A 25,092-nucleotide genomic window follows, 5' to 3' on the forward strand; every position below is an offset into this window, starting at 1 on the left:
CTTGGGTGGGGGAGGAAAAAATAGCAAGATAATTTAATACTGGGCTTCAAGGAATAGAGTTTTAAAGCAGTAGTAATTTATGAATAGCTTATTTGGAGTTGTGTATTTTGCTGAATATTAGAGAAAAATGGTGAATAAAAATTATCCCTTTGTTTGGTTTGAAAAGCTTGTGTTCTTGTGTGGGAGACACGCATAACACAGGCAGCTTTGAGAGTCACAAAACAACAGCCTTCAGCTGCCTCCCTGCCTCTCTTCACTGCACTGTCTACCCAGATTGGCAGTCATAGACTGTCACTCAGAGGCATTACTCTGCTCTGCCCTCCCACCTCACCTACCAGATGAATCTGTTCACCTCACTCCAATCTCAGATCACTCTAACTATCCATATCCAGTAGCCTTGACCAAGAATGGTGAATACTGATGGAGAAGGATGGGTAAAGACCTGGGGAAACTGGTCCCAGTTTGACTGGACTGTCAGTGACCCTCATACTTACAGCAATCTTACTTTGTCAGCCTAGGGTAGGCAGTCTATTATTCTCTCAAAGAGTTTCAAGTTTGGGGCGACCTAAATCTGATCATTCCAAATAGAGGGCGTCACTTATTCGTTCAAAGAGGGAAGGGATGCCATCAGGGATGAGCTCTTTTAAGGTCATGTTGTCAAACTCACACAGCAGTGTACATCTGCATCCATCTTTGGTTCTCACCACAGAGGGATGCTGTCTCTCTTGTATGAGGTTTGAGCTTCTGGTTGTGTGAGCCATGTGGTCAATGCAGATTCAAGGGGTTGAGAAATGTATTCTACTCTGGAAGCAAAGAAAATCATCTGTGGCCAGTTTTGCTATCTACCTGAACTTGCTGGATACATGGTTTTGTAAAATGTGCATTATTGTGAGGCCTACTTTTTATGTGTAATATGCTTAAGAGATTTTGCATGGTACCTGTGGTTCCAGATAGTTTGGACACCATGAGTCAAGGGTAAACCAGTTTAGTATTGATAGATATTCATGTATTTTTTTTATGTAGATAAATGCTGAGTTGAATACCTATATGTGCATGCTATATATTCCTCAGGATATGACTATGCCAACTTTTACACTTATAAGTAGTTTATAAGAAAGAGTTTCGCCGGGCGGTGGTGGCACACGCCTTTAATCCCAGCACTCGGGAGGCAGAGGTAGGCGGATCTCTGTGAGTTCAAGGCCAGCCTGGGCTACCAAGTGAGTTCCAGGAAAAGGCGCAAAGCTACACAGAGAAACCCTGTCTCGAAAAACCAAAAAAAAAAGAGTTTCTAGGCTGACCAAATGGCTAAGTAGATAAAGGTGCCTGCCTCCAGGGCTGACTGCCTGGATTCCATCCCCAAGTTCCACAGAGTGAAAGGAAGGAACTATTCTGAAAGTTGCCCTCGAACTTACACACATGCATGCACACCCCCTCTCCCTGGTAAACAAATAAGTGTCATTTTAAGAAGATCTCATGATGAAACCCTATACCTTGTAAAGCTAACCAAAAATGTTTATGAAATAAATGGAAAAATAAGTCCAAAGAAAGAAAGAAGATAATAAATAAACACAAAGGAAGAGGCTGCACTCCTTCACATTGTCGTCAACACCGGCTATTGTCAAACTCTTAAAGTTGTTGCTACCGTAATGAATGAGATTGGAATCTCATTAACATGTTATTTTTCACTTTGCTGATTATGATTGGGACTGAATATCTTATTAGTGTGTGGGCCATTTAGATTTATTCTTCTATGACATGCCTATTCTTATCCTTGGCCCATTTTCTGCTGGGTCATTAATCCCCTTTGCATTGATTTCAGCAACTTCTCTATAAATTCTGGACTGGTCACATGGGTTTTTAAAAATCTCCTTGGGTACAATGTCTTTTCATTTGTTTGTATGCAGGCTTGGATTGATTTAACATGCTCTTCCAGCCTCTGTGGGCACCTGCATATACATTCACACAGACACACAGACACACACACACAGACACACACACACAGACACACACACACACACACACACACACACACACACACACACACACACACACACACACACACACACACATCCATCTGTAGTTTAGTTATTTTCTTTCCTGGCCACTGCAGCAGATCTTGCGTAGACTTGAACCTTGTGCAGGGTAGGAGCGCAGCTTGCTGAGGATGAAGAGTCGCTGCCTTCCCCTGTGGGTCTGGTCTTCCCTGTTACAGATGTGAAATCTGGTCTATGTTCCTAATTCCTTTCTGCTGCTCTGCTTGTATTTTCCAGCACACTCACATCCTCATATGGATCACTATGAGGTTTTTTGTCAGTGTGTTTGTTGGTAATAGTGGAGAGTTAGCTCACCATTTCTTCCTGTGAAATTTTCCTGGTTCTTATTGGTTCTTTGCCCTTCCACATGGACTTTTAAGCCAATTTGTTGAATTTGAACAAAAACCTCTTTTGGGGTTTTGATTTAAACTAATCGTGCAAAAGAATTTGAGGACAACTGTTGTCTTTGCCAAATGATATCTGAGAAAAAAATACATGTCATTTTATTCGCAGGCGTTCTCTTACGTCTTTTAATACAACCTGCTGCTCTTGATGAGATCCCAACTCAGTTAGCTTCTCCTTAACATCCTTCCTCGGGTCTGGGATCTCATCAAGGGCGGCAGGTTGTAGTAGTTGTTTCCTTAGGTTTTTCAGAGGTGAGGCTGTCTGTTAAGCCTTCCATGTTTTTTATGACTTCTATGATTTTTATTTGTTGGTTTTAGCATTGATTTAATGGCTGTGTTTGCAGGGGTGGGTGAGGTAGGTGAATGTGTGGGTGCCACAGAGGTCAAAGGACTGTGGGGGTTGGTTCTCTCCTCTCACCAGGTATGCGCTGAGGCTAGAACTCTGGGGATCAGATGGACCATCAGACTTGACAGCAAGCACCTCTACCCACTGAGTCACCCTTTGGCTTCTCTTGAACAGTTTCCAAGAGTACCGGGCAAGTATTTCGCAGAGTGTCTTTCTATCTGGGTTTATTTGGCGTGTTTCTTATGGCTAGACTTGGGCTATAGCACTGGGGAAGAGACAAGAGCTGAGCATTTTAGGGTCCATGCTATCACTATGATTCACGATGATGTTAACGGTGACCCTTTGTGGAGGCTGTGTGTGCCAGCTTCTATCTACTGTCGAGTTACATACCGCATGCTTCACAAGCAAGCCTTAATGAGTCTCTCACTTCAGGGGAGGAGAGGTATGGTTCACCTCCCCAGAGGAAACACAAGTTATAAAGAATTCACCTAGGAGGAGATTTGTTTTATTCATTTACCGACTTACTTATCCAATCTCATTCATGTCAGTGTGAATTCATGGGTATTTATTTTCTACTTTGGATTATAATGTAAAACTATGTTGTTTATTCCGTTGCTCATATTGTCTCCATTTTCCCCACCAGGAGCTCTTTCAATTAAATTTTTATAATTTTCTCCACGAAGATCTTAAATATATTTTGACGGATTTATTTTCATACTTAAATGCAGTATTCCTGAGGCCAAAAATGCAGAAATCTCATTTCAAGGTATGGATACAAAGGACATAAAATCAATCTATGCAGAGTTATCAGCACTCCCATATTCATTAGTGTTATTCCCTATAGGAACAGAGGATCGCTCAGACACGAGACCAGGAAAATGGTGCCTGCTCCCCCACTCCTAGGAGCAGGGTAGAATGGTGGTCACAGAGAGGCTGTTTGGGGCTGGAGAACAAAGAGTACAAGGCAGGTAGTAGCCAGACAAGAGGAATGCACGCCACCATTGTACTACCCACAGTGATGAGCTACAGTGAAAATCATGTCCTGTACACTTGATAACTGCTAGGAGGGTAGACCTTTAATGTACTCACCAAAAGAGGTGTCAGGTACGTGCTTTGCCAGGTTAATTTTATTGGCATAATTAGTTCATTTTATATATATATATATATATATATATATATATATATATTATGACATACATCATAAATATGTATAATTTTGTTAAATAAAACTTAGTAAGGCTTTTGTTTTAAAGTCCATTTTGTATGATATTTAATGTTTGGTATCTACTTTCTTTGCATAGTACTTGCTTGGTAAATATTTCTACATTTTTAAGCACTCAATCTACCTCTGTCTTATAGATGTGTCTCTCTAGGCTCAAGCCTAAAGGCTATTGCACACTGAAGATTCTCTGGGACGTCTTACTCATTAAACTTGACATGCCCATCTTTCTTCTAAGTTGGTTCTGCTTCAAATGCCCCCACCTCAGTAAATCACTGGCCTCTGACACATCACTCAACTCTCAGGACATATCCATGCGTTCTCATTCTCTCTCAGCCCCCCGCCCCTCCGCCCCCAGCCAAGAACACTAAAGCTTGTCAAGAATAACTTCTAAGTGTATTTCTATTCTGTACTGTCTCTGATCCTGCTGCCTCAACTCTGAGCCCAGCTGATGGCTTCTACCCCCTGCAGTACTTGGGAACAGCCTCTTGGACTGGCCCCTCTGCACCATATTCCCCCCACTCTAGTCTACATCCCGCCGCCAGCACAGGGATTCTCCTAAGACATCAATGCTCCTGTTCTAAGGATTCCCCTCGCAGGGTCTCTGGAGCATTGCTCTAGGTAAATGTGAGTTCTTGGCTGCTGTGGCTTCCCTGGCTGCCCTCTTCTGGACTCTCCTCCCTTAGGTGGGACCTTCCCTCTTTGCTGACATCTCTGCATCCCTTTAGGCCTTTTCAGTCCTTCTCTTTCTAGGAAGCACCACACTGTCTCCTTAGCACCCAGATTTCCCATCTCCTCACTTCCCCACTAGAATATTTCTTCACATCTGCCAGAAGGGTCAACTCCTACTGGCCCTTTAGATTTTTTATTTAAGTATCACTTCCTGAGAGAAATTCTGACAGCTGCTATAGGTTAGAATGCATACACTCCTTCACATCTGTGAAGTCCTGCACCTCAATAGGACTGCATTTGGTCCCCAATTAAGTGACATCGTAAGAGTGGGGCTCCATTCCAATAGGACTAGTGTTTTTATAAGAATATGTTCAGAGGGGTCTTTGTGAAGAGTCACATCGAGCTGTGTTCTGCTTCAGGGACATCTTTAGGAGTCAGCACCTTGGGCAAAGGGATCAAGAATATAATCAAGACCTGCCAAACTGCCCCCTTTGATAGCCACTCACCCAACCAGAACCAGACTCAGAACTACTCGGACTTCCATGTCTGGAAGAAGGCTACGGCTAAGAAAAGGGATGATGCCAAAGTTTCTGAGTGGTACCTGTGTGTGCTCAAGCCCCACTGCTCCATATCCTGGTTCTCAGCCTGGGACAACGGCCAAGCAGAAGGTACCTTTCCTAGGGAGATCTGACTTGTCTCTGAGCACCTCTCTTTGGCTCTCTCTGGGTAGTAAAAGGGGATTTCAGTACATGATGGTCCTTACTCATTGGAAAAGGAAAAAAGAATCCCCCAAAGAAGGTAGACAGAAAAGGCTAGGCTCCATTGGTAAAGTGCTTGCCAACACACACACTGGATCTGAGTCTGATCCTCAAGACCCTTATAAACAACTGGATGTGGTAGTCCATCTCTAATTCCAGTGCTGGGGAGGCAGACACAGGAGGACCCTTGGGGGATTGGGGTCAGGGATTGTAGCCTAATTGATGAGCCCCAGGTCCCAGTGAGAAACTCTATCTAAAAAAAAAATCAAAATAGATATGTGCATTTTCATACTCATGAACAAGAACACACACCTCTCTGTATATAAACACACACACACACACACACACACACACACACACACACACACACACACGACATATACTGTAATTACACAATGAAAAGTGGCCTTCTACAAGTCAGATACAGAGATCTAAGGAAAAACCAATCCTGTCAACCCTTTGTTCTTACAGTCGAGTTTCAAGAACAGTGATAAAATAGATTTCCCCTGTTTAATTCACCTAGCCTCTGGTATTTTCTGATAACAGTCCTATCAGCCTAAACTGGATCAGATTCTTCTGTACTTTTCAACTCTCTCCTTCTTCCACATATCACCTTGAAATTATTTGTTTATCATTTGTTTTCCCATTAACTTACAGATATCATAAAGAAAAGTGATTCTTTCACTACTTTGTGTAGTACTTAGTAATAATACACAGAAGGAGTCTGAGGAATGGATACATAGACTCTACATGCATGTAGCCATTTAAACTTAGTTAAAAAATGCAATAGGATTAGCAATTTGATCACCTTCCCACTGCTCAGAGTGTCTTAACAGTTGCCACAGTGACCAATTGGAACATTGTAGAAAATTCAATTGCATGATGCTGATATAAATAGTACCTGGGTAAACCAAGAATGAATAAAAACTAGACAGGGAAAGAAAGATGAGGGGATGACAAAATCATGTGCAGAGATGGAACACCAGAGTATGGGGAGCAGACTACAAGCAGCTTATTGCTGCTCAAGCATGAGGTGTAGAGAGATGAGAGGGTTCACGGAGGAGGTCATGTGAGGACTTCGGCCCGATGAGAGCTTCTGATTTATTGTGACTGAGAACACAAGCAGAGAAGTGTCTGGCCAGATCTGCATTTTAGATACATTACTCTGTGGGGAGCATAGGCCTGGTGGCATGAACGGCGATTAGAGGTTGTTAAGCGTCTGCAGAGAGGAACCAGAACCAAGGGCAGCTCAGACAGGATGGACTGGGGGTGGGGCGGGGGAGCCAAACCTGAAGGCTGATTGGATTACAGGGTGTAAAGGTGGGAGGAGTCCCACTGGATTGTAGATTTGGGGGATGGCAGTGCCACCAACTGAGACCAGAAGCAGACAGCAGAGAGGGGAGTTAGATGTGGGAAGGGGAACGGAGAGAAAGTAAGAGATGATGAATCCCTTCTGGACGCATTAAGTTGGAAGCATTTGTGACTTAGAGTACACTTGGCAATTGGCCATAGAGCCTGAGGTGCTGAAAGAAAGGTGGAGAAGCAGTATAGACACCAGCAAACAGGAAGCAGTATAGACACCAGCAAACTGGTGGGCTCACATGAAGAGAGCGTGAGCAGTGTTCCAAGGCCACAGAAGCATTCAGGAAGGAGTGGAGGAGAGGCTGGTGAGGAACACCAAGAACACACAACTGTGTATCCATATGAGGTTGCCCATTTCTAAATCTGGCTCTTTTAGCCTCAAACATGCTGGAGAGGGATGGACTGGTTTGGAATCTCTTCCACGTGCTGTGTAGGTTCAGAGTATATTCTCTGACATCGACATCCTACCTGTTTGAGCTTGGGAAGGGTGTTCTTGGCCAGGGGGACAGTGGAGATGAAACTCATAAGCCATTCATGTAATTGGCAGGTCTGGCGAGAAAGCCACACACTCTTGCCCCCCCAGCCTACAACAAGAGGGACCCAAATGATCACACAGGCTCTCGGGGGGTCTCAGAAGGAACAGCTAGACTCACTGACAACATGGAAACACTAGCTCTTGTTAAATGGAAAGGTGCGTGGAGGAACCATCAGCCTGAATTTCAGTGAGACCATCACAGCTTCTACGATACCAATTAACAGGCAGAAAATACTGCCCCAAGGTTGTAACTGAATTCTCAATAGCCTTTCTGTTTAATTTCAATTACACTTTTTTTTTTTGAGAGTCATAAACCCGTCAGACAAGCCAGGAGCTAACTTAGAGCTATCATTTCTCTTTACCCACTCCACCTCTCCAAAGCACAACTCAGTCTATGATTTACAACTACTTACTGATTTCATCCACATTTTCCAGAAATCTCTGCAAGTCGCTCTCTTGATCATCAGCCATTGCAGACACAAATCTCTAAGGAAGGCAGTATAAATTATGAAATTAATAATAAAACACTAAACAGAACCGTCGGGCTTATTATCTGTCTAAGACTAAGAGCCGAGTGGTTATTATTAAGGCAGATTTGTGTTTGTAAATGTCATGAATAACAGCAGGGTGAGTCATTTTCCTCTGACTGCCATTTAAGGCCAAGGGACACAAATTACTTGTGGCAACACTTCCGGAGCGCTGCCAGCCCTGCCTCTGCTAGGGAAATTGCTCTACAATAATTCCTCCAAAGCCAACATCAACCACTGTAATTTAGGACTCAGATGCAAAGGAAGCTGGAAGAGCCGCAGACGGATTGCCAAGGCTCCAGGAAGAGGGTGATGCCCAACTTTGGTCATGACAGGCGTGCCTAGTCTGAAGCTAGGGCCAGGTAGTGCATCAGGTAAGCAGAGAGAGGACTATCTGCATATACATGTTCACACTTGCTTAAAACCTCTGCCTCTGCCTTGTTTCTGAGGACGAAGAGACGGCCCAAATTGGCAAAAGGTGTCAAAGTACACCAGGGCCTGCTTTCCAGTACCCCTCCCCACCAAAGTACATTGGCTTTATTCCACTTGGTTTTGAACATGAAGACTACATGAAAAACTCAGTGATACCCAAAGGTTTATCCACACAGCTAAAGATCACCTGAAGCTTGTAAAACATAGATTTCCCCAGCCTTGGATCACAGTGAGTCTCCGCTCATGTGGGAGCTCCCCCTAGGAATGCACGTTTTAAATACACTATACTGTGGTTCTGACTTGCACATAGTGCAGTCATAAAACATACAGTTATAGGACACACATAAGACAACTATGAATTAGAACTGTGTAAGGGCAATTACCCAGTTTCTCCGTGCATGCTATGGAAACCAAAATGCAAATCCAGAGGACACCACTGGGCTGACTTTAGCAACGGGGCTTTGGTGGGTTATTAGTGAGGCTCCCTTATCTAGAAAGTAGCCTTGTATATGGCTCAAACAGTTAACATTCCCTGGAAACTCGTCCAAAGGTACGAGGCTAGCACGGACCAGGCGCTTCACCGACAGGGACAGTCAATCTTTCCAGAGCAGAGAACCAGTCAGAGGGGTCAGCAGTTGCGTAGAGCTACAGCTCGGGGGCAGGACGCAGAGGGGAGAGGGACGCACACCGCGCCCCGCCCTTCGTCCTGCACACCACTCGGGAGGGCGGGGACAGCTGCACTGTTGCCTGGCAACCGCTCCCCAGCGTCCTGGCCTTGTGCACTCAGGGTTGGTCCCAGCCTGCAGCGGTTACCTGCCCATCCTCAGGGTCTCAAGCCAGTGGCCTCTGTTCAACTCTAAGGCCAGGCCCGACTAGTTCCAGGGCAGACCCCAGGACCACCCAGTTAAACTGACCTGCGGCACCCAGGATCGGACAGGAAGTGGAAGTGGAGGGCAAGCTGTGACTGGCCTCTGCTGGGGAGAGGCGGGACCTGGGCGGGGCGGGGCCTCTTGTGATTCTCAGAACGCGCGGCCCAGTTGCAAACTGGGATGTCCCTCCCGGAGCCAGAGACCCAAGCAGCTAAGGCTGGTCTCTAAAGCAACGCTGGTAACGTCATTTTGCTTTTGAGGAGCGAGGGGTCTCAGTCCCAATTAGTTTCATATCGTTAACCTACAAAGTCAAAGTATCCATCCAGCGCACTTCGGTGTGAGTCCGGTTTTGTTTAATGACCAATGTGTGGTCTCCAAGGCAGTAGCGTACTCTCTTTGCTTCTCATTTTTTCTCACATACAAAGTGGAAAAACGGCACTTTCTCATTAGGTTATTATGGTTAAGAGGCCTGGATCCTAACTTCAGGAGTAAATAGTATGCAGAGAACCCTAGTAGGATTTAGGGCAGAGTGAGCCTGGGACACATTCATTCACATTCAAAATATATAGCACATACCTTTAAAGAGACATCACCCCTCCCCCCGCCCCTCCCCCCGAGTTATCACTGGGTAGTTTTACCGAATGTCTGACAGGAACTGAGGAGTCCCCAGCGGTAGCATTTACCTGGAGGGCAGAGAGGTCTAGGCAGAGCCAGCCACTTCCTACATGGATTGCAAGATTCTACCACCCAAAGCCTCAGATAATAGAAGAGTAATTTGAAGTCTCCATGGGCATGGGGTGCAGAGGCAGTCTAGCCGGAGTACTTGCCAATGGAGAACAGCACAAAGAGGCAGAGATATAGCCTCTTTCTTTTCGATTTAAAAAAAATCGAAAATGAATTTTTATACAGTATATTTTGATGACAGTTTCCCTTCCCTCATCTCCTTCCTGATCTTCCCCACTGCCTCACCCAATTTCATGCCTTCTCTCTTTCAACAGGCAAACAAAAACTAACAAACTAGAATAAAACAAAATAACCTTAAGAAAGGAAAAGCACGAGAAACATACACGTGCACACACACACACACACACACACACACACACACACCATAAAACACAAAATTGAAAATTGTAACATACAAACAAAGGACTAGTAAGGTTAAAAAAATGCCTAAACAAAGCAATATGAGACCAAAAAAATTCTTCCAAAAATGCCATTGAGCTTGTTTTGTGTTGACCAACTACTGCTGGGCATGGTACTTGCCCTTAAGTACGATTTTCACCCCCAGTGAAACACAATTGTAGAAAACTAATTTTTTTTCTTTTTGTGTGTGGTTAACCAATAGCTTCTTGGTTAAGGTTAGAAGCTCATGTCCACTTCTGCCTCTCATCTTCCGCTGGGACCTCATCTTCCGCTTGGACCTGTACAGGACCTGTGCATGCTGCCAAAGTCTCTGAGTGTTCATTGGTGAATCAAGCCCCATTGTATGTGGGAGATGCTGTTTCCTTTCTGTCTCCCATCCCCTCTGGTTCTTAAAATCTTTCCACTTTTAGCCGGGCGGTGGTGGCGCACGCCTTTAATCCCGGCACTCGGGAGGCAGAGCCAGGCGGATCTCTGTGAGTTCGAGGCCAGCCTGGGCTACCAAGTGAGTTCCAGGAAAAGGCGCAAAGCTACACAGAGAAACCCTGTCTCGAAAAACCAAAAAAAAAAAAAAAAAAAAAAAAAAAATCTTTCCACTTTTTCTTCCTCATAGCTCCCTGACCCCTGAGAGAGAAGTTTGATGAAGACATCCTGTTTAGGACTGAGAGTTCAAGGTTTCTCACTCTGCACATTTTCTAGCTGTGGGTCTCAGTATGTGTTCCCATCTGATGCAGGAGGAAGCTTCTCTGATGATGGTTGAGTGAGACACTGACCTGAGTCCAGGTCTGGTGTGGCCACTGGGGATCCCAGCTAGAAAGTGTTTCTAGGTATTGGAGGCTGACATCAAGGAATGGATATGGGATAGAAGTGGGCAGGGTTCTGAGAGGGTCCACAGGAAGTAGGAAAGCTGGTTCTGCTGAAGGTTCATCAGTGCCCAGAGTGAGAGCACAGGCGCCTTCACGAAGTCTGTTACAGGGCTGGGGATGAGATTGCCCTGACACATTTTCTGTTACTCCCGGTTAAATCTAGTGTGAACTGATGTGGAAGGCACTATTCATCCATCGAGCTAATATTCTACTAATGGCTATATCATTTTGTTTTTAAATAAGTTCAAATGAACTAAATGTTGCTATGCCTGCGTAAGAGAAATGCTGGTACTTTCAGAACACCCAATGACTTTGACATACATCTCTCCCATGGACTCTAAGCATTAGAGCACATCTGGAGAGTGATCTTAATTATGTTAATTAAGGTGGGAAGACCTGCTTACTTTGGGTGGCATCATTCCCTAAGTTTAGGATCCTGGACTTCTTAAAAGTGGAAAAAGCAAGCTGAGTACCAGCATGCATGCTATCATTGCACTTTTATTTTGACTGCAGATGGGATGTGACCAGCTGCTTCTAGCTCCTGTTACCTTGCCTTTCCCACCTTGTACCTTGGACTGTGAGCTAGATAATTCCTTCCCTGAGTCTCTTCTGTCAGGGTGTTTTATAACAGCACAAGGGGAAAACAAACCTCGAGACAAGCTAAAGAATGTGATTTTCCTTAGAGTGAGAAGTTACCTTGTTTTCTTACTTGAAGTCACAATCCAGTGTCCACCCAGAACACTAACCTTTTTACAGAATGTCTCATGCTTCATTTTGTTCACTGATAATGCCCTCTTATTTCTCGACCACAGAAACAGCCACAGACATTGTTGGAAATGTTCTCAGTGACCAGCTCCCAGGACAGCAGGATCCCATGCCTCAGGAAGGGAAAGGGGAGGCTGTTCTGCAGGGCTCTGCAGGAAGAGCAGTTTAATTACTGTGGATGCTGGGCAAGTGTAGAGATTTCAGGTAGAAGGATGTCTAGAGGCAGGAAATAGTGTGACGTGTATGAAAAAAGAAAACTCTAAAGTAAGTGGTGAGTCATGAGCTCCAACTTGTGGGTGAGGTAGAATTGTCAAGGCCGGAATCCACAGACAGAGCATGGTGCTAGGAAGGAGCAAGGCAAGAGAGCTCGGGTGAGAGGTGATGGGAGTTTCTGGGCAAGTGGCCAGTGGGCTTGGCTGGTGGCTCCTTCCAGAGGCCTTTCCATCTGACAACTTCCATTCCTGATGCTGTGGAGCACAGCCCTCCAAGCCAAAGTCCTGTAAGCCCACTGTGGTACTAGACTAAGTTCCTTAGGACTGGAGGCTTGACTGCGTCCGTCTCTGTGCTTCCAGCACCTGGAGCTTGGTTGGAGCTAAATGAGCAAATGCGCTCACAGGAACTCTCAAGTATGTTACTCTAGATGGAAAAAGAATGAGCGTTGACAGTTTGTTTGCAGCAGGCTTCCCAGGGTCACCTGTCCTGAAGAACAAGGGTTATAGCATCATAGTCACAAGCTCCTTTGGGCGGGAAGGGGGGGGATATGAATTGTGGTGGTATTTTATTTGTACTGAAATGTAATTTTAATTGTATGTTAATAAATAAAGTTGCCTGGGGGTCAGAGCTATTAGAGCCATAGCAAGTGCGTGGCAGCGGTGGCACACGCCTTTAAGGACCTGGAGGGCGGTACATACAGGCAGTGATGAGGCAGTCATGTGTTTGGGTTTACAACCAATGAGAAGGCAGAACAGCTAGACTATATAAAGACATACACACAGGAAGTAGGTCCCTTTCGGAGAGCTCTCTTGACTGAAGAAGATGGCTGAATCAGGAAGGGTGAGGCTCTTAGCTCTGACCTCTTGGCTTTCTTCTCTGAATCAGCTCTGTGTTTCTTATTTAATAAGACGGTTGGTTACATCTACAATGAATCTTACATTTTATAGATCATTGGGCCTTTTTGTTTGTTTCTTCATTTGTTTTTAACTTGTATGTTTGTTGTTTTTAAAGATGCCATCTTGTTCTGTGGCCCCGGGTGGCCTGAAACTCACTCTGTGGCTCAGGTTGTCCTGGAGCTCAAGGCAGTCCTTTTGCTTCTGGGGTTGGGATTGCAGGTGTGCGCCACCAAACCCACCTCAGATTGGTTACTTTAAAATGTCCCAATTCCTGAGTGACCCTGGAGAGTCAGTCACCTGGCAAGAAAGAGTCTACTGTTTTCTCCTCTGGGCACGTGTGGGATTTTACTTCTTTGCGGCTGGATGGCTTGATGTGGCCAAAGTGGTTAGAAGAGAAGTGAAATGATCAGGACTGTGAGAGCCTGCATAGGACTCATCAAATATGCTCCGCCGCCAACCCAGCAACTAGCCAATGGAGTTTTGAGTTCCTGAGTTACAATTAAAGGCACTCAGACAGCAGTCTGCCTTTGATGGGAGTGTATAATGAATGAGTGAGCAAGAGACCTGGCTGATAATGCATCAACATTTGGGGTGAGTTTCTCAGCTCAGCACAACATATGACATGCCCATCTTGCCTGACTCCACCATCCAGCCTGCCTTCTCTTTCTTTATTCGATACTCTGCCCAAATCCAGAGACCCTGTGGGTGAGTCTATGTACATCAGGGTCACTGTTATTAGATTTTGAGGGGCAATGTCTGTGTGTATTTGCAGTTGTTAACATGGGTAGAGACTTTTTGAAAGCATTAGTGAGCTATATTTCAAGAATGACTTTACTTTTCAATAAACCTAAGTCCCGTGTGTGGGACCTCGGTTTTGTTGTTTATGTCTTCAATAAAAATGGCGGATCATTGGGAGGCAGAGCCAGGTGGATCTCTGTGAGTTCGAGGCCAGCCTGGACTACCAAGTGAGTTCCAGGAAAGGCGCAAAGCTACACAGAGAAACCCTGTCTCGAAAAACAAAAAAAAAAAAAAAAAAAAAAAATGGCGGATCATTTGGCCACCTTCCACTGTATCATAAATCTGGGACTGAGAGATTAATAGAAGCCATTGCTGCTCCCTTTTCCTCAGCTCACTCCCCACCATGTAAACAACCCTAACTCCTTGATTTTTTCTCATCAATTACATTTTAAAAGCTTAGAAAAGATTAAAAAAAAAATCCCCAGCCACATGTAGAATGAAGCAAACTACCTTTGCCTGCTGAGACCAAATGGTGTAGACAAGTTCACCAGAATCCAAGAGCCCAACTATAAGACATGTGTAAGAAAAACTGTCAGCTGTGGGAGGCAGTTAACTTGCTAATTTTGGCTTCAAGGTTCAGAGAGGAAAGGTCATCAGGGTTTGTTGGGGTCTTTTGCATCCCCAAGGAGAATTACAAAGTTGTGCTTCATTTCTTTCTCTTAAACCTGTGTCCTTACAAGGAGAGAAAACAATAAGGAGTTAAAAATTCCTGCCCCTCGGACTCACATCCACCCTTTCCATTCCAACCCTCTGCTGTAGAGGAAGAAATAATTTCAAGGACCCCAAGTCTATGTGTCTGCAGGGGACAAGATTCTCCCTTGAAATTTCTGTGCTGAAGTAATGGTATGGAAAATATTAGCCATGACCACAATAGCAGTCCCGAGAAACACTTGCTGCGTAGCTGTGTGCCAGGCACAAATATGACAATTTAAATGTTCCATTTATCGCCATTTCTCAAGTCAAGAGCACACAGTCACAAGAATCTGAAGCTAGTCAGGGGCCGGGCAAGACCTGGGCCATGGTCTGTGTCCTCAAAAACACCCCACTTCAACGCCTTCCTCCCAGGAACACCTTTGTGGCAGGCAGCACTGGTTTCAAACTTTTGCAGTCAGCAGCCACCCTGGGAGTTTCCATCTAAGCTTAGGCTTTGCTTCCCAGGTATGTAAAGAAGTCTCGGCCACACTTGTCACAGACAGGTCTGACTTGCCCTCCAAAGGGACATGCCCCTGACTCCATTAAGAAAGTAAGGGGATCCCACCAATGTCTTTCTTTAGAGACTTTTCTGTGGCTCATGAGATTTCTCTGCTAGGAAAGGAAGGGAAATGGGAACACCCGTGCCAGATGCGAACAACACCCCCTTCTGTATGTTGTGGACTAGCACTGCCATCTTGTGGACTGAGTGGCTGTGATTAGCCGGTGCCAAGGCAGAGAAAGGTTGGAAGTGCTCAAGTGTTGTATTATTTTTGCGTGTATTTAATGCTAACTAAGCACCTACTGTGTGCACATACCTGGCAAGCTCTTTCTACGTCTGCTTTGCGGAGACTGCTTCTTTGGATAGTGTATTAATGCCAACAGCTCAGGATGCTGAGTTTAACATTGATTACTTGCTTCTTTGAGGTACTAGGTCATTCATCTGCTGGTGACTGCTCTCGCCAAATAAATAAGACACATCAACTTTGTTCACTGGGGTTTTCTCTGCCATCAAAGTGTGCGGGACAACAGCACACAGAGAATCACAAGACTCCATAGTCACACATTGTCCTAATGCAGGTCCCATTTCAGTTGCTATGGAAGACTGGAGACAGGTATTGCTAGTGAGCAGCAACTCTTGTCTTTGTATCTACAGTTTGATACTATGTTAGAAGCATATGGCAGAAACTTTGTCCCAAGCACCAGTGGTTAGATTCCTCTCCAGTCTTTTGTTTGCGAATTTCTGCAACACTGTCACCATGCTAATATGTGGCCTTAGGTTACTTAGCCAGTGTAATGTCATCATCACTCCAACTGCTGCCACATTCTGAGGACCCCTTACTAGGGGCTTAAAATGTTTCTCATGATGCTACACAATGATCTCAGGAGATGGTTTCCTGTCCTCTCAACAGCCAACAGCAGAGGCCCTGAGGGATGCTTATGTAGCTTGCCTCTTCAAAGTGTGTGTTCTCTAACCACATTGTTTTCATTATTATTATTCATTATCCTCATATGTTTAAACCAATTTGCTGTGTAGTGCCACACACTCCTGCTCATTAGCACAACGAAGCAGGCCTTCTTCTGTGCATAATAATTACACTTATTCACGTCGCTCAGCCTCTCACCATCTTAGGTCTTCAGATCCTTTTACATTTTTGCAACAGCAGCATCTCAGAGTAGAAGTTTTTTTAGTATCCTTGGTTGTTAATATTTCCAAGTTGCTCCTCAGTGATCCATAAACATCCGTGCAGTTGGCATTCTAACTGGTACCACATGAGGATTTCCGGTCCTCACTAGCACTGAGTTTTAATATATATTTTTTTTACATATAAAAGATGATGACTGTTCTGAAGATTGCACACAGGACAAATGGATTGTTCTGGGTGGGTTTTGCATTTACACTGAAGCTGTCTGCTTCTCCAAACACTGGGAGTTTTCTAGATCCTACTAGAAACACAACAGAGAACATCATGTTCTCACATGGCACTTCCTTTCTCTTTGTACAGTCCTGAACCATCTGTGCCATCTGGGAGCCTTTAAGCCAGGGTTTCTTAACCTAGGGTCTGAGAGTTGGTGGATACAGTTGAGGGTCTCTGAGCTTGATTATAATTATAGATGATAAAATAGTCCAAATTTTCATTTTCTTAACAATATAACTACTATTTAATTTTTTAATAAGCATACCATTGAAGTATAGCACTTATTTTATGGTTACTGTAGGTAACAGCCCACTTCACAGCCATGACATCACTTAAGCTCAGCAGCTTAACATCACACTAGTTTGTTTGACATCACAGTAGTCATTCGGCAAGCTGTTAGAACTTGCACATTAATGTGCTAATAGGGAAATCTATGTGTTACCATGTGGCAAGTTCCTTTTATAATATTTAATAATTGCAAATCAATATGAGTATTTCCCTATTTAATTCCAGGCATTTTATTTTTAAATGTATATATCAAATTAAAAAAAAACACATTTCCAAGAAGAGGTCCATATACATCACATGACTTCCAGTGGGTCAAAGCAGAAAAACCATTTAGGATACCTTTCTTCTCTTTACAGGGGAATTCTGTAGAATAAATGTGTACACTGCTCACTCTGAGTGTAAAGCCTGATACCCTTCCTCTTGGAAGTTTATTGGCCCAAGAGTGATTCAGTTACAAAAAAAGGATAGGAAGGTGATCATTGACTTCATTGTAGGCAGAGTTTTTCGTTGGGATTGCCTGCTTCCAAATAACCACTCAGACTCTTAATATTAATTGTAAGTGTTCAGCCAATAGCTCAGGCTCGTTACTAGCTAACTCTTACATTTAAATTAACCCATATTTCTTATCTATGCTCTGCCATGTGGCTCAGTACTTTTTCTCAGTAAAGCATGCCCACCTTGTATCTCCACTGACTCTGACCTTCTTTTTCTCATCATTCTTAGTTTGGTTTTTCTGCCTAACTTTACCCTGTTCAGCTATTGGCCAGTCAGCTTCTTTATTAAACCAATCACAGTGACAAATCTTCACAGTGTACAAAAGGCTCATTCCACAGCACTTTATAATGAAGATACTTGGCTGAACCATGCTTGCAAGGGACCAAGGTCAACAACACCTCAGTAAGTCATATTGTTATCACCCTGACATGGTGCTGTGAGAAAGGCACATCACCTCTAGTGTATTCCTCTCTAGAATCTGTGACCCTTGTCCAAGTATAAGGAAACAAGGAGAAAACCAGAAGCAAAAACATTCTATAGACACCTGACCAATATCTTCACAGGTGCCAAATTCATGAAAATCAAGAAAAAAAAAAGAGAGAGAAACTTCCACACACCAAAAGACCAAGGAGACCTGAGGGATATCATACTCTGGATTCCATCCTGACACATTGGTGGAAAAGCTGGTGACCATCTCATAAAACCTAGAGTTTATAGTACTCATGTCTCAGCAACACAGCGTTTCACTTTTCACAACCCTTCCCTGGTTTATGTGAGCATTAGAAGGGCCTGTGTGATCTGCTAGGTTTGCGGAAACTCTGCTCCATCATTGAAACGTCTGTGAGTCTGTTCCAAAATGAAAGTTTAAGGGGAAAAGGAAATGGCCAGTTTTCTTGTCCTAGGCTAATATCTCCTCCCAATTTTGACTTATCCACTCAGCCATCAATCATATCAATTGGCTACCAGGTAGCGTCGGAGGCTGGGCTGCTGTGTGGAAATAGTGATGAGAAGATCTGAAAACGATGGCCCTGAGGAGACCACAGCCTTCTGTGCAATCCTGGGAGAGATGCCTTTAGAATGTTATGGAATGAATTCTCCAGAAGAAGAGATTCACACATGCTCAACACAATGGGAAAGAGGGAAGAGATGTAGGAAATGGTAGGTGAGCAAAACAAGGCCCTGTGGTCAGAGGGGAAGAACAGGGATTCTGGATAATGTACCCCTGAGAACCGAACCCATAACACGTCTTTCCATTGGCCTGTCTTCTGATCACCCAATATAAGGAGCCTCAGGGTTGGAATTTGTTATGTCCCTGCTTCTAATCCTCAACATAGTTTCTGTGTTCCAAACTGTCTCCTGTGGCAGCCCCAGAAGAAAGTGAGGTCAAGAGATCACGGTCACACCAATTTGGGGCTCTCTGCTGTGTTTACAGCTCTTAGAATAGTGTCTTAGTTCAAATTGTTATTGCAAGTGAATATAAATTAGATGGTTTATAAAGAATCCTGTTTGTTCTTTTAATTTTTTAATTCTTTATTCTGGAGGCTGAAAGTCTACCACAAAGGCCAAAGAAGATGGTGACTTGTGAGGAATCACGTCCTGTTCCGTAGACAGCCATCTTCTCCTGTATCCTCACATGGCGGCAGGAGTGAGGGAAGTCTCCTGGCTCACTCCCATGACTGATTTACCAGCCAAATGACTCACCTCCAAATGTACAGCATTGGGAATTGGGTTCTCAACCCATGAACTTTCAGAAGAGAAAGCATTTGGTCCACAGCGCGCAGGGAACAGAGCACAGTACAGAATGTGCGCCTCCCTTGGCCTTGACCTTGATAATTTTGTGTTTATCTGTTGCAGCACCCTACCTCCCATCCTAATGTCATTTATTAGGGAGGGACTCATGGAGTCTTTGGGTTTTAAGTAAGTCTTCTCATGCACACTGACTTTAGTGAAAAGAAGTGCAGAGATTGGTTCCAGAGACTGAAGAACAGCTATTTCTCAGGCCTGGTGGATCCCTGGCATGCAAGGCTGAGATGGACTCGCCCTGCTTCCTGCTTCCTGCTTTTAGCATGTGGAAACCCAAGAATTCTCTTCCTACGGGTTGAAACAGTTTCTTTTATATTAGAAGTCACTGCTCTTGCAGAAAACCTGGATTCTGTTACCAGAACCTACATGGTGGCTCACAACTTCCTATAACTCCACTTCCAGAGGATCCAGCATCCTCTTCTGGCCTCCTTGGGCACTGCATGCACATGGTACATCAGGGAAACACTCATATACATAAAGTAAATTAACCTTGCTCCACAAACCTAAGAGTGGAAGGAGCATTCCCAAAGAAAAGTAAAAATGCTACTAGGGGAAGAAACAGAAAGGAGCCAGGAATGGTGTGGTGGTGCACACTCAGTTCCAGAGATCGAGAGGAGAGGCGAGGCAGGAAGATGCCGAACTTGAGGGCAACCCGAGCTGAGTCGTGAATTCAAGGCCACCCTGAGTCAAAACAAAACCCGAGAAAATCAAAGTTAGAAAGACAGGGAGAGGAGGAGGAGGGAGAGGTGGAGCCAAAGGGAGGAAGAGAGAGGAAAAGTGAAAGAGGGAGGGGAAAGGAGGAGGAAGTGAGGAGGGGGAGAGGGAGGCGAGGAGGGAAGGAGAGAGAAATACACATCATCTGGGTAAATGAATTTGTCCACTACAGACGTTGTGGAGACTGCAACGACGTTCTGAAGTATTAGGTGCCCTCATTAAGAATTACTGTAATAATAATGCATTCTAATTTCATGCAAATGTGCGCTATACTGTACAGGACTAAATGAGCACCGGATAGCATTACCTCTTTTGGAATCATAAACGTACACAGCTTAGTCAAGGAGGGGGCAGGCAGGAAGGGGAGGCAAGGAGAAAAGGCACAAGAGGAACCCTGATTTTCAGGTCTCTTGTGAGGCCATGGCTTCTCCTGTGTGTGCCAAAATTGCCCACCGGGCTTCTTATTCCTGTGATTCTCAAGATAGCCACTAGATGACAGTCTTAGTCCATTCTGTGTGCTTCCTGGTCAGGTCCCAGCTCTGAAAAATGGTTGTTGTTGATTTCCCTAGGGAGTCTTAGTCTCTTTGCGCTTCCTTGCTTGGCTGGGGCTGGCTGTATCTTGGGCATAGGGGCCCTCACTGGTAGATTATTGTAGGGGCCTTCACTGGTAGATCACTGCCTACAAAGGACTTCAGTGATGTGCCAGGGTTGCAGATATTTGGCAAATCTTCAGTTTGTAGCACTGAAAAGAGATTGGGTGTGTCTTTATTGTCTAGCTTCAGTGAGAGACACCAGTGGACACACCATTGGTTGTTTATAGTTGGAAGATCAAATTCTTGATCCAAAGGTGGCTTTGCTGGGGGATAAGGGTGCAGGTGGGGCTGGGAGTACCAGTTGGAGCTGGGGGGCGGGGCAGGGGCTAGGGGGTGGTGCTGGGGCTGGGGGCGGTGCTGGGAAGAACAGATGGTTGGAAGCATTATCACAAGCCTGTGCTTTTGGAAAGGTGATGCTAAGCTGATTTTCCAGGCAAGGGGAAGTTCTCTCCCACAAGCCTGTCATCCACCAAGATCTACTTAATGAACTCCTTGTTTGGTTTAACCAGCCCAAATCCACTTGGGCTGCTCAAAGCTAAAATCCATTGAGTAAAACAGATGTGAGTGCTGATGTGTCCATGACAAGCCTCAGGCCTCTTTCCATCTGGAGCAGTTCTATGTAGCAGGGGTCCACCTTTTGTAGATGAGGTAAACGTGTTCAGGAAGGGAAAGTACTGTGAGCACACAGCTGGGCAGTACCAGAGCCAAGATTCCAGTGGGAGATGGGTTGCTCTGCAGCCTGTGATCATTTCAGACTTCATCAAGTCGAGGACACTGTCCATCAGATCCATCACTATGCCCTCATTACCCAACACAATGCCAACATATTCCCGGTGTTTTTTTTAAGTACAATGAATTAATGAGTATGTGAAAATACCACATTCTCTTGACTTGTGGAGTGACTAGCCTCCTTGTGCATCCTGACCTTTACCATTTGGAATCAAGTTAACTCCTTGGACTTTGGTTTGTTGGCACTTGCCTTCTTGGGTTCTGGGTTCTAGGCTGAAGTGGAAGCTCAGGCTGGATGCTATCAAAGGAATCTAGGATCAGAAGGAAGTCTTTGGCCACACCTTTTGGCCAGCCTCTGCTCAATGCGGTGACCACCTTCCTCTGCTTAGAGACTCTGGTGTTCTCTCAATGTTTTAACAGCCCGAGACCACCAGACTGGAAGGTGCCAGCTGTATAGTTGTGGCAGAACCTAGATCAGGTAACAGGATGGGCTTGTGGGACAGAAAGATACTTAAACTGAAAGCTGAGGGTGGAATCCAGGAACTGTGCGGGCATTCTGAGAGAACTGAGAGTTCTGGGGATGTCTTGGACACAGCGAGAAGCATGTGGGCATATAAGGCCCCAGACTGGGGGAGAAAGCAGGGCTCAGTCAAAGAAATTCAATCATTTCTGACACAGGGCGTGAGGGAGACTAGAGTGTGATGGGAATAAGCTTGGAGAACATCCTAATTTCATTTCTGAGGCTGTGATAAAAAGCAACCCTGGCCGGGCGGTGGTGGCGCACGCCTTTAATCCCAGCACTCAGGAGGCAGAGCCAGGCGGATCTCTGTGAGTTCGAGGCCAGCCTGGGCTACCAAGTGAGTTCCAGGAGAGGCGCAAAGCTACACAGAGAAACCCTGTCTCGAAAAACCAAAAAAAAAAAAAAAAAAAAAAAAAAAAAAGCAACCCTGACAAAAACACAGAGAGGGTTTATTTTAGCCCTGGATTCCAGGCTATATTCCATCACCATCTCCGGAAGTCAATGCCAGAACTGGAACCAACTAATGCATAGTCAGGGGCAGAGAGAGAATGGCACATATGCCTGCATGCTCAGCTTGACTTCTTCACTCAGCCTACAAAAGGATGCCACCCACGTTCAGACCCACCTCATCAGCCCACGAAAGGATGGCACTCATGTTCAGACCTACCTCATCAGCCCACGAAAGGATGCCACTCATGTTCAGACCCACCTCATCAGCCCACGAAAGGATGCCACTCATGTTCAGACCCACCTCATTCGACACAATTAAGAAAAAAAAACATTCTCATAGGCCAATATGATCTGGATGATTTCTCATTGAGATTCTCTTCCAGGTGGGTCTAGATTGCATCAAGTTGACAATTAAAATGAATCATCACAGAGAGATGACCCGGGATTCTATCAGCAGCATCAAAGAGAGTTGACACTGGCTGTGATGCAGGCCTCTTCTATTCAAGAGGCTGAGGCAGGGGGATGAGGTGAAGCCCAGCCTGGCCTGTAGATTAAGACCGTGTATAAATATATATTGAAAAAAAAGAAGGTTGAAGTGTGGAACCTTAATTTGATGGAGATTAGATTTTTGAAAACTGTGTGAAATAGGTGGTTGGATCAGAAGTTCAATTTAATAATAATAAACTTCAGTTCTCCACTTTACAAGATTGAGTGAAGGAACCGGCAGAGAAGGGTTCCTGGGCCGATGGTGTCCTTTATCTGTGAGGACCTCATTCATATTCTATATCTCAGAATCTCCTCAAAGGTGTCCACAGGTATCTTAGACTCAAAGTGTCTGAATCTGGCACCCCCAGTCTGCCTCTCCTTTATTCCTTCTGCAGTGCAAATGACAACTCCATCCTTCAATGGGCAGCGCTTACATTGAGAAGTCACCTTTGATGCCGCCATCAAAACCCACATCCAGTACATTGCCCGGTGTGTTTGGCTTTGCTTCTGGTGTAGCACTAAAGTCGAACAGGGTCCACCTCCTTCCACTAGAATCATCTCACCCCATCTATATTGTCGTCCATTGTCCTCTCTTGTCTTTCTGCTGTCTGTCACCCACCCAGCAGTCAGTGACCATCAAAAATCTCAAGTCAGCTCAAACTTAGGTGGAAGCATGTCCTTTGCCTGTCCATCTCAACTGCAGGAAGAGGAAAACATGCAGCCAAGGTCCGCCTACTATGTCATCCAGCTCCTGGTCACCCCTGGCCTTCCTGTGCCTTCATTCTCCACCCCAAATCATCAATTCCTGTCTGATCTCACCACAGTGACCACCGTGCTTCTCCTCGAAGGTGGCAGCTAGGTCCCCACTGCAGGCCCCTTGCATGTGTGTTCCCTGTCTTGGAGACACTGCCTCTCAAATGAGCTCACAGTCTTTGTCCCCTCTTCTTTCCTGTCTGTGTTTCCCTCCAGCTGCTCGGAGTGAAGCAGTGGCATCCCTCAGCCCCTCAGCCCTGGACTTGTTATCTGTAGCACTGTTCGTTTACTTAGCAAAATAATATGTTCAATCATGCCATGGTAACAAGTCCTCAAATTAAATCGATTACAATGTAGGGGTTGACCAGCTTGTACTGGCTTCTGAGAGCCAATTGTTAAATTTCCAGGAAATTTCCATTTAAAAAAAATTAAATGAAATAAATGATAATTACTAGGCATTGCTTCTTAGTTATTCTACCACTATTAAATTATTATTATTATTGCATATTACTGTAATCTACACCCTTACAGGTACTTATGGCTGCTGTGTCTGTATGAGAGATATACTACATTGTGGCAGTATGCAGTGCGGCTTTACTTAACTCAAGTCTAGTGATGGTGCACTGGCCATCTTGTCTGCACACTGCTAAAGTCACGAAGAGCCACAAATTAAGTTTGTGTGAGTGTGTGTGTATACTTAAAGTGATGGAGTAAATATTTATATTATATATATTTTTTATATTATATTTTAAAGTAGGACATGTCTGCATCTATTATAATGTGACTAGCACACACACCACACACACACACACACACACACACACACACACACACACACACACACTCACACACTCTTGAGAGAGTAGCCAAAAATGCATACCACATTCAGAATTGAAGCTCAGTTCAATGATGTTGTTCACACCATGGATATGTGAGTGGCGTTCTGAAATTTATCCTTCATGTTCCACTTTCTCTTGCTTAAATAAGTGTGATGGTTGGTTTGAGCTGTCAGCTTGACTGGACTAAGAGGTACCTAAGGTTGATGGAATGCACCTGTGTGTCTAGCGAGTTGTTTCCAGAGAGGGTTGACAGACTGGACAGTGACTGCTAGGAAAAGACCCAGCTTGACTCAAGGAAGAATCCTCAGATGGGCAAGGCTGGAACGAAGTAGGGGAGAGAAGGAGGGCATAAGGCAGCATGTCTCCTTCTTTTCTGAATGGTGGTGTCTTCTGCTGCTGCCAGACTCCAGCTTCCTTGGCTCCACATGAACTCAACATCTGAGACCTTCCAGGGACCTTTCAGCATTGGATTGGGATAGCTGAGCATCCTGCTTCCTCAATCAGGCATCTGGTCATCTCCTCCTTCAGTGTTTAACTTTACCCAGTTAGTTTTACCCAGTCCCTACTGTATTAGCTAATACAATAAACCGTGTGTGTGTGTGTGTGTGTGTGTGTGTGTGTGTGTGTGTGTGTGTGTGTGTGAGAGAGAGAGAGAGAGAGAGAGAGAGAGAGAGAGAGAGAGAGAGAGAACAGAGAGAGAGAGAGAGAGAGAGAGAGAGAGAGAGAGAGAGAGAGAGAACACAGAGAGAGAAAGAACAGAGAGATTCTCTTGGTTCTATTCTTTTAGGGAACCCTTCCTAATACAAGTAAACAAATCAATCAATACTCATTTTGGAAACACACCCATTTATGAAATGGGACTATAGGATAGTTATAGATAACCAACTTAAACACAAATGATGAAGAATTCTCTATCAACAGGGTGTCAGCAATTTCTACACAGTACTATGTACCTCATTTGCACACCACACCTTTTAT

The 25,092-nt window shown here is 44.7% G+C and overlaps 1 protein-coding gene across 7 annotated transcripts in view; it reads right to left on the reverse strand.

Moving 5' to 3' along the window:
* Positions 1 to 9,286, reverse strand: part of Ttc12 (tetratricopeptide repeat domain 12) — a 42,440-nt gene extending 33,154 nt beyond the window's left edge. Inside the window, exons 1-2 of one of the 7 annotated variants that reach the window (XM_052759973.1) lie at positions 9,203 to 9,286; positions 7,743 to 7,815 (exon numbers count right to left, since the gene is read on the reverse strand). In XM_052759973.1, the coding sequence (XP_052615933.1) occupies positions 7,743 to 7,800 (58 nt within the window). In that variant the 5' untranslated portion in view covers positions 7,801 to 7,815; positions 9,203 to 9,286. Of the gene's footprint in view, positions 1 to 7,742; positions 7,816 to 8,671; positions 8,775 to 9,101; positions 9,162 to 9,202 lie in introns of those variants that run through there. The other 6 variants (XM_052759965.1, XM_052759966.1, XM_052759984.1 and 3 more) reach the window with 6 other exon arrangements.
* Between the last annotated feature and the right edge of the window lie 15,806 nt (positions 9,287 to 25,092).

The sequence above is a fragment of the Peromyscus californicus genome, unplaced genomic scaffold, assembly GCF_007827085.1.
Source record: "Peromyscus californicus insignis strain IS unplaced genomic scaffold, ASM782708v3 Scaffold_11__1_contigs__length_118956290, whole genome shotgun sequence".
In the NCBI taxonomy this organism is placed as follows: Eukaryota; Metazoa; Chordata; class Mammalia; order Rodentia; family Cricetidae; genus Peromyscus; species Peromyscus californicus.